This window comes from Crocodylus siamensis, chromosome 9, assembly GCF_052110815.1.
Source record: "Crocodylus siamensis isolate JL-2025a chromosome 9, ASM5211081v1, whole genome shotgun sequence".
Lineage (NCBI taxonomy): Eukaryota > Metazoa > Chordata > Crocodylia > Crocodylidae > Crocodylus > Crocodylus siamensis.
Window position 1 is genome coordinate 59,221,324 of NC_143403.1, and position 10,395 is coordinate 59,231,718.

The 10,395-nt window shown below is 38.1% G+C and overlaps 1 protein-coding gene across 1 annotated transcript in view; it reads left to right on the forward strand.

Annotated features, from left to right (window-relative positions):
- The window catches only part of UBE2L3 (ubiquitin conjugating enzyme E2 L3), a 29,745-nt gene extending 19,991 nt beyond the window's left edge, over nucleotides 1-9,754 (forward strand). Inside the window, exons 3-4 of the mRNA XM_090061936.1 lie at nucleotides 2,697-2,883; nucleotides 6,749-9,754. Of these exons, the coding sequence (XP_089918062.1) occupies nucleotides 2,697-2,883; nucleotides 6,749-6,903 (342 nt within the window). The 3' untranslated portion in view covers nucleotides 6,904-9,754. The remainder of the gene's footprint in view (nucleotides 1-2,696; nucleotides 2,884-6,748) is intronic.
- The last annotated feature ends 641 nt before the right edge of the window (nucleotides 9,755-10,395 follow it).

Here is a 10,395-nt window from a genome sequence, read left to right on the forward strand (position 1 = left end):
TTCCAAACAGTGAAAACGCCAGTAAAATGCTTTTCGTTTTGAAGAAAATATTTTTAGTGATCAACTTCCTGACAAAACAGGAAAAACCCAAACTTGTTTATGCTCTTAAATATCACCTGTATTGCCTTAACACTATATTTTGTTATCTGTGTTAAGCATGGTGGTTGCTTCTTAATTCTTAAGCTTTATGTTCATTCCTCTTGCAAGGTCCCATCATACACACCAAAACGATCACTGCACTGAGCTATACATGATTTTCAGTTTTTGTTGTGGGCTTTGGCAGAAAAAACATAGCCTAGAAATTGTATATTGGCTTGGTTAAGAGGAAGTGATTTTAAAATCAGTGTTTTGTCCCTAAATCTGCACTTGTCCCTAAATCTGCCTACAACTAGCTATTAAAGATCTAAAGAGGTTTTTTTATGCATGTAAAAAAAAATTGGGTCATTAATTTGAAGGTGGACATAACTGATAACATTTGCCTTTCCTTAACTGATATAGAATGGTCTAAAATACAGCTATTATGCTGATTTGGATTTTTTTTTTAAAGATACAAGTTGGTGGACATAAGCTGGCTACAGATAGAAGGGGTTTTTGTTTTTGAAATATGGGGGGTATTTGTATACAATAAAACTTTTGTTTCAGGATGTTTTCAAACAGGAAATTATAGTATATTGACTAGGCTTAGTTAACTAGTGATTGTCAGTTTTTACAATTAATCTTTATTGGCCATCCTCTCCCCAAGATTTTAAAACTATGAGGGTTGATGTACAATTGTGTATTAGGAAGGGATGTGGAGTAGGCAGCTTACTAAGTGAGATTGTGTGATGCCTGTAGAAGGTTTTCGTGGAGGATGTGGTTCCAAAAGTGGCTTGGCCTTCTGGGTATAAAGGGTGTTTTGTCCATTAAAAGAACGTTGTTACAAGAATAAACAGTCACTGAGCTGAGAAGCAAGTCAGAGACAGCTTCTTATCTTTGAAGTATCTGCCTGCACATAGATTTGTCATCTTTTTTTTCCTTAATTGCCGTTCAGTTATAACTTACTGGAATAAGATGAGTTCATATACTGTACCTAAAGAAATGTATGGATGTCACTGAACCTACAATGCTGTATGTGCGTATTTTCATTGACTGCCATGTAAGAGCAACTATCCTAGGTTCCATGTGCCCTTGTAAAAGTAATTTATTGGTATGCAATACATTGAATCGGCCTTATCCTTTAGAATTACATATGCTGTAAGTAACAGGAATGACTGAAACTAAGCGGTTTACACAGATCCTTTTAAAATCATGAGCAGCCCTTAACATGCAACCTTTAGTTGAGCTTCATAAGTAAAACCCTTATCCCACCTCCTGGTTCCTTCATGTTCCATAAAGCTGATAGAGTGGTTCTAAAACCCTGAATCTGGCCAAGGGCCAATATCCTGCACATGAATACTGTGACACAGCTGTGGCACTACCTTGGAAGCCCTGCTTGCAGATTGACCAGAGCCAAGAGGGGGAGACAGGAGGCAGGGCAGAGATTCCAACTACTCTACAAGCCTGTAAGGCAGTTTGTGGAGGCTGCTGAAACACAAGTTTCCACAGCTAGCTAAATTATGCCAGGTCACTGTAAGATCTGGTACCATCATAACCATCCCTCCCCTGGATTGTAACTTCTGTGCTGTCTCTTAGAGGTGCGGTATGGAATCTTTCCTGATTATGCTTGATGCCATCTTCATCTACCTGCAGAACGTTGTTCTCTTCCTAAAGTTACTAATATTAGATAACTTGTTTTTAGCTCATAAAATGGGTTTAGTTGAAAGAAATAGGCTGTTAGGCAAGGGAGTTAAAATATACTTGAAAATTTGCTTTTAGCAACTGTTTCTCCCCGTCTTCAACATCCTGAGCAGTCATCATGCCGTAATTATTGCTTGTGGTCCAAAAGTTAAATTTTGCTAAACTTTGAAAGTATGAAATAGCTGATTTTATTCAGGATATCTTATAAAATAATTGAAAAACATTTTAAACTAGGAGTACGGGGTCTTTAGCAGCACTTGTTATCAGAGTCTGACCATGCTGAAACTGAACAGGGCAATGAAGAATCATTCTGCCTACTTCATAGCCTTCTTGCCATACTCCTTCAAAAATGATCTGATAAGAGGTACCCAAAACTGCATACAAACTCAGAGTGTTCTCATCAGCAGATGCAGTGAATATCTATCTTTAGTACAAGTGAGCACTCAGCAAATTTTTATGCAGTCAGCTAAAGCAAAAAGACTCTCTCAAAACATATAGGGAAATCTGACAAGTCAAATTGCTTTTCCCTCTGTTCCACCATACTGAGATGCATGAAATAAACAGGATTAGAGGGAGAAACAGAAGACAAGGAATAAAATTGATAGCTCAGAAAAGACTTGAAAAACTTTGTTTTGAAATAGGGTGTAAGCATATTTTGCAAGGTAGGATTTGAGAAATCTGGAGTACCATGGAGTAGAACGCCACCTCCACCACTCAGATAGTGTCAGAACTCTGTTGGACACTCTGCAAAAGAATATTGTGATTTTTGATGGCATCTGGCACATAAATGAACTAGATTAAACCAAAAAAGTGCGTCTTAAGTAGGGACTGTTTGAAAGATGGAAGTCTGTAGCACGTGGTCTCTTAAACTGTATCTCTTCTGATGTGTCTGATCCTTACATTCCACATTCTCATTGCAGGACAATCCTCCATACGATAAGGGAGCCTTTAGAATCGAAATCAACTTTCCAGCAGAGTATCCATTCAAACCTCCTAAGATTACATTTAAAACAAAAATCTATCACCCGAACATTGATGAAAAGGGGCAGGTTTGTCTGCCAGTAATTAGTGCTGAAAACTGGAAGCCAGCAACCAAAACTGACCAAGGTAAGGCTCGGTGTGTAGGAGGAACTTAAGAAATTGTGTTCCTGTTATAGATCAATAAAAGCTTGACTTTATCATGTAAGTGCTACTGTTCCTGTGTAGGTTTCTTTTGCTCAGTGGACTACTCTCTCACTCCTGTTAAAGAGTTCTTCTGGATCTTCAGTTCAGAATATCAAAACAATTCCATTGAACTCATTAACTTAGGCCAGTGTCCTTGGTAGACAGAAGTTACACGTATTTTACTGCACTGGTACAGTTTTGAGGTTTTCAGTATAATTTTTAAAAGAAAAGGTCTGCACAGATAACAGCAGGCCTTAAGGCTGTGTGTAGTGTAATGCTTTCATCCTGGAGGCTTGATTTAGTGATCAGAACATCGGATTTAAAATGCCTAGACATCAGAGAACTTACTACTTCTCATTCTAGCAAAGATTACTTGGCTCTTAATCCTTAAAAGATGGATAAATTGAGTACTATAGGGCTTCCCATGTGGAGGTCTCTTAGATAAAACTCGAAAAATTTTAAGGAGTAGTATTTGATAATGTTCTTTGAGGAGCAAGTTGGGGTTGAAGGCCTTTGTTTCCATGAATTAAGCTGAGACTATATCTCTGTTTGATAATGTTGACTGTTACTTCATGTTGCTAGGTGGCTATTGTAAGAGTAATTATTGTTAGGGCACTTTGGTTTTTGTATTATGGTATGCTTTTAGTATTGAAAATTCATATTTGTAAAGGTCCTTTCTGCTCTAAAAGTATTTGTGACTAAAGAAATTTTTTTTGTAGGAGAAAAAGCTTGCATATGTTTCTGTGACCATAAATTTACTTTCTTCCAGCCTTCTACTTTCATTTTTGTGCTTTGAACTGTGTCCTGGCAGTAACACATACTATTGTTAAGATTGCATATGGATTTCAACTTCCCCTTTCCACTTCTGTGTTCATAACCTACAGAAAGTGTGCTTGAACTTAGCCCAGGGAACAATTTAGGGAAATGTTTTTACCTGTTCAAGAGGTGTATAATTATTGGATCATTTTATGATCCAACTCCACCAAATTAAAAAAAAATTGAAGGTTTTTTAATACCCAAGTCTCAGAAGCTGTGCTGTACATTTTTTTTTGTTCAGCTATTTATTAAAAGGGTACATAGCTACAACACAATTCTGTTCTTAAAAATGTGCATTGTGGCCATGCATTTTGTCTGAATTAGCATTGTGATGAGAATTTCTTCTTTTAGTGCCAAACTTGCACACCAAATTATCTTACTAATATTTCTTTTCAGTCATTCATTTTGTACGTTTTATTGTGTGTGAGGAGGCCTGCAGAGCACAGTGTTGATGTTGGCTGAGTATGCAAGCATTAACATGAGGACAGCTCTCAGAAGTGCTAGGCTCAAGTCAATTGGGAAGTCGGCCAATGTCAACACTGCATTCCTCTGGTAGTTTGTTTAAGCAACTCTAGTTTAAGGTAAGAAAATGAGGTCATCCTCCAGCCTAACAGTAGAGTGACAGGTTATCTTCCTGGCATGTGTTGGTCTTGAGCTTATGTTCTTCACTCCCTTTTGATAAGCATGGGGAATAGTATGGATGCAGTATGCTGTTCTGACTAGAAGCAGCACCTGACATTGCATTCTAGCAACCCTCTGGTCCAGTGTGAAATGACTTAGATGATTTTGGAGTCAGCAGAGCCCAGTACTTGTCTGCAGAAAGCCTGTTTCAGAGCCAAAGAGAGTAAGAAGCACAGGCAAATACTGAGCAAGTTGAAAGCTGGGCTGTGCAAAGAATGCAGAAAGGCAACATTCTTGCATGAGATTATTATTTTGTAGCCTGATTTGGAGCCAGTTTTAACACCTGAAAACTTAGTTACAAGCATATTATCTTCTCGTAGGGTCAGGTTCTTTGAACCATACTCCAGCCATGTTAGGAATCTGGAGCATATTTGGGAGGTGTGGTTAAAATGCAGGACTTGTCTTTACTGCAAAAGCAAGCTGTATTGTTATCATAGCAGAGACAGCTGTGATGTAACAGTTGTTTCTGCAGTGCAGTTGAGACTTCAGCACCAGATTTACCATGGGAGATGACCTATTTCAGTCATTTGAATGGCTGAAACTAGCTTTAGTAGTTTAAATAATAGCACAGAACTTAGCAAAATCATTTTTGTAAGACAGTTTATTATACGTACAAACAAAAAAGACACTTTACAAACAAACAAAACAAATCTTGGCCCCTAATCCTAGAAACCTGCACTTTATTCACTCTTGTATTTACATTCCCTTTTGGTAGTGACTGTTTAAAAAAATAGAGTGATCTTAGTCTGCTGTTGTTGGTCCTACTTCATGTATTCTCTTGCAAGTATCTGACACTCAGACTGTCTGAAACAGAAGGTCAAACCACTTGTTTTTTTATCTTAGTCATATTTATGAAAGCTCCTGCACACTTTTGTCCCTACGTAATTCTGAATTAAAATATCAGCTGTTTAAATATTAATGTTTTGCACTTTTGAAGAGATAATTATAGGAAATGTAGCATAACCAATCACTTAAAACCATGTCACACATCTGTTGGTCCCCTCTTCACTTTTATTTTTGATCGTGATATCTGATATGTTTTCATAAACTAGAATTCAGGCTAGTTATGTCACGCATCAAAAAATCCTGTAACCAAAATGCAGTTGCGTACAGCACTGGGCTCTTAGCTGAAGTATTTTTGCATCCCCGACTTTGAAATTCTGCTTCTACAAAATCGATTTCTGTCCATTTTCTACAGCGTAGTAGCAGGATTAGATTAGCATTGGCACTATCAGGGTCTCCTTACTCCCACTTTAAACAAAGAAAACCTGTGGAAATCAGCCAACTGCCGTATGGAGGGAAGGAAACTTTCTTTAAATGATTTTTATAAATATTCTAGTGAGCTCCCCCATTTTGCATATGGCAGCTGGCTTGGGGGGGGGAAAGGGGAATGTAAGCTTAAGAAAGTTTTGGAATAGTTCCTTTGGAAGGTGTGAGAGCTATGCTGTTCATTATTTGAGGTACACAAGTGTGGCTTAAATAGGGAATTTGAAAGCATGATCTACTTTTCTTTCTGTTGATTATCACAGATACCTTTTTTTTGATTGTGTGTGTATCTTTTAATAATGTACTTAATGTAGTACAGGACAGGAATTTTGCCTTGGCCACTAACCCAGCTTCTAATGACCAGAGAGATGTAAAGAAAAACATAACATTAGATTTCATTGTTCTAAGCCAAGTCTGTTTCTTGAATGCTAAATACAATTTCATTTTAATGTGGTTTAAGATGAACAGTTTCACTGAAAGACCCTGACTAGGATTTTTTTAAAATCTTCTGTAAAAGACCTAAGCTTAGTCACAAATATTGGGATGAGAACCACTCTGAAGCTGTTCACTCAATATATCTTCTTTAGCAGAGGTATTTGATGTTGCCTACCAGAATAATGGGGAGTGTTGGCAATTTATAAAAGAAGCAAGAAAGTATCCAGGTTACTAGATTCATTTCAGACCAGCATGTTTGTAGTAATTTAGTTTTTTCTATCAGTGGGCACAGGATCTCTCTTCAATGGTGTACCAGTTACAGAGGCAGAAAAGTGGTAGCGCTGTTTGATCTGCACTAAACTTGACTGTTCGTTTCCTAATGTGCATCTTCAGTTTTTCCTTCTTAGGATGAATCATTATTTCACTACCAGACTAAAACTTTGAGCTGTGTGCAGTGCTAAAGATGGTTATCACTGTGTCTTAAGAAAGAGCACAGATTTACATTCTTAAACACAATTTAAACTCTTACTTTTGGTGTGTTGCTCTCTCACTTTGCCTTTTTTAAACATAAATGTCCAAGTCATTGACACCATTGTACTTCTTTTGACAGTAATCCAGTCCCTCATAGCACTGGTGAATGACCCACAGCCCGAGCATCCTCTTCGGGCTGACCTAGCTGAAGAATACTCTAAGGACCGTAAAAAATTCTGTAAGAATGCTGAAGAGTTTACAAAGAAATATGGTGAGAAGCGACCAGTGGACTAAAATCTGACAGTTGATGTCAGCAACGTATGATAAAAGATCCGGAGCAGTGCATTTCAGACCCCACAAAGCAGGACTCTATGGAAAATTGACAAGTGCCACCTTTCGGTGTTAACTTGTGGCTGTTACTAACTTTCTACAGTTTTCTTAATCAAAAGTGGTGTAGGTAACCTGTAAAGAAAGGATTAAAAATTTAAGATGTTCTAGTTCTGCTTTCTTTGTTTAAAAATCACTGCTTCAATATACTTTAAAGTATGCTGTTTCTTTTTCTTGTCAGAATTTATCAAAAATATCTTAGACTTATATCCTGCCCTTACAGTTGTGGCTGTCGTCTCTTACTTTTCCTTGCAGTTCCCATTATCTTGAGTTCATTTACTTCTTCATTTGGTTTTCTTTCCCAACACTGATGTCTTAGAAAAAATATCCCTGTCCTGGCAGAAAATGGTTGAATGTTTGGCAGTTCTGTTTATTTTTCTGTTTAAATGTTGCACTGTGCTTTGTGGAACTTGGTTGCAAGTTCCCCTTAACTTCAGTTTGTAACATAATAAAAAAACACAAACCAGCCCCCAGAAAACAATCAGAACTATAGCCCAGGTATTATGTAAATCTGGCTGATGTTACCACAATAATGTTTATTAAACGGGGAAACCCAAGTTTTTGTGTGCGTGATTGAATTAAAATATGGCTTATGTCCTGCTTTTGGAAAACTTTGACAAAGAAAGTACCTGTAGCAAATGAATAGTGGAATGTGATTATGAAGTTCTTTCACTTTTCTTCTTAATATCTATGCAGACTAGCTAGGAAAAAAAATTGCACAGAACAACATTGCAACCAGTTTAGAAGAGTTTCAGAACTTGGGGACCAAGAGGTACCAAATAAACTGTTTTTGAGTTAAAAATAAATACTTTTTGGAATGGTTAATTTTGAAATTAAAAGTTAAATTTGACACCGTTGCTAGTCATTTGAGTACATTTTTCCATCAAAATGTATTAAGAACGTAAGTGCCATATTGGGTCAGACAAATGGTCCATCTAGCCCTGTATCCTGTCTCCTGTAGCAGGAGTGGATGCTTTAGAGGGAGAGGATATGAACAGAGTATATCTGGAGTGATCTGTCCTCTGTCATACCCTCCTTGACATCCGCCATCATTGGCTTAGAGATGCCACAGGATACATCTCTGAACCATTTGTATTTTATAGAATGACATCCCCTCTCCCAATTACTGTATGATTCTTTTTATTAAAAATGGTATGAGAATAGCATTAAGCAATAAACTGTAATAAGCAGAATACATTTCACTAGTACTGTCCATGAATATCTGTAAGAAATAATATACCACACTTGAGTTAGATGATTTAATGAGTATTTAAAATATCATCCCATCATCCTAATTTATTTGGACAAAAAATAGGCTTTTCTTTTGAAGGCATGGAACCTTTCCCAATGCAAAAGGCAGCTCTTGCTGTTTAGGACTGTTCTTAATACTATTTCCAATTGCTTTTCTTTTAAATGCCTTTTCCCCCTAGATCTAAAATGTGATCATAGCTGTACAGTCAAACTGCCATACAATCAAACTGCCTTCTCTTCCCAACCATGAGAATTGTTCTGTTGTTGAACAAGCAGATTTATCTGCAGAAATCCTTAGGCACTTAGGAGTACATACCATTTTGATGCGCAGGAAGTTGCATTAGTAAATCCTTTCACACCTGGATAGTTGGTACTCCTACAATCAGCAGTAGTATAGCCTCTGCCTTTGCAATGTTTCAGGGCGAGTGTGTGTTAAAGAAGCAGTTTTGTTTCTTGTATATTTCCTTTCTCTTCTACCCACCCTATTTTGCTCTGCTTTAAGGTTTAGCATAAAGAATGACAGCCCAGGGCCTCTGATAAACCTTTTTTTTTTAATAAGTTAGGGAGCTACGTTTAAGTGTTCTTAGACAGATTCTTTGGCAGATAAATAAAGTTAAACCACGTTCACCTTATTTACAGAAACTTGCATTTCCTGAGTGTTTTCAGGCTTGGTGAGAGCACTATTACCAAATTTTTCACATCTGTGTCTTCATTTGCAGATAGTTGCTACTGATTTTGTTTCATTCACGCTCACTCACATTCATAATAAAAAAATTGCCAAATTATCTGTCAAACTGAAGTGTGTGTAACTTCTGCATCAGATACCTAAATGAGCCACTGTTCTGTTTCTCCTATTGATCACATCTGTTGGCATGGAAATTTGCCATTCCCTGACTTTTCCTTTTATATTTATAAAAACTATAGCACTTGTTTGTCACCCTTGTTTGTACATGGTAGTGAATATACCTTCTGATTGTAAACCTCTCAGGTTAAATGCTGCATTTATGTGAATCAGTGCCACTTAGATATCACTGAAAGGGAACTGAGGAGTTTGGGGACTTCCAGGAGCTGCAGTTCAAAGTTACATCAGCCTATAGCAATGTCATGCCATTCATTTGAATCTAATGTCTAGGGGTCAAGTGGAAGAAAAATATCAACCTCAATTCTCTTCTTGCTATCTTCATAGTCCAGTGTCTAAACCATAAGATGTGTGACACTAATGGTAGCTTTTACTTATAGATGACCCTCTTTGGAAAAGATGCAGACCAAATACCAATGTACTGTATGGGAAGTATGAATAGAAAAATGAAAAGTACTAAGACTTTCCTGTGTTAACTCAGGAATTCAAACTGTTGTCCTGTCTGGTTCCCAAAGCCAAGTTGCATTCTAAACATGCAGTTTAAGACCCAAAATTACAACGTGCTAGTGAAGCTATATGCCCAAGAGTATTGGTACAGGCTTTCTGCAATTCCATTCTGCTACCCTTAATAAAAATGCTCTCAAAGGCTTTGTGGCATGGTTTATTTCCAGAGACTGAGTTTGTAAAGAAACTTTCTAAAGGTGAAGTTCATAGTTGGTGGTTTTGCATGCGTCTTTACTATCAAATTATATTGCTCTTAAAGAGTTCACTTTATTTCCTTAGTACATAAATGTAGTTCAGCTAAGGCAGTTCCTGTACTTAAATTATCTCAAAGTAGTTCTTTACTTGTTTCCAAACCAGGGGTGGGCAATTACTTGGGCTGGAGGGCCACTTAGGGAGCTTTGGTGAGCTGCTGAGGGCCGCATATGCACATACATGCGCACCCTCCCCAGTTCACCTGCCCCTTCCCCCTCTTCCAGTGCTCAGAGCTAGCACCTGCCAACCACGTTTGCAGCTAGAGGGGTGGGGAATGGAGCCTGGCTATGGGTCTCCACATTGTCCTGCCCCACCATCAGGGCTCCTGGCACATGTACACACCCAACCCCTGATCTATGGCTTCCACTGATGGCAGAGCAGGCTGCCAGTGTGAAGGACCACAGCCAGACTCCATCGCCTGCAGGCAGGGAATGGACAAGTCATGCTTAGTCCCTGACAGCTCCTGGGGAGAAGCAGCCCTGCCCATCCACCCAATGGCTGGAGCCACCAGAATTGGAACACAGCACATGGTG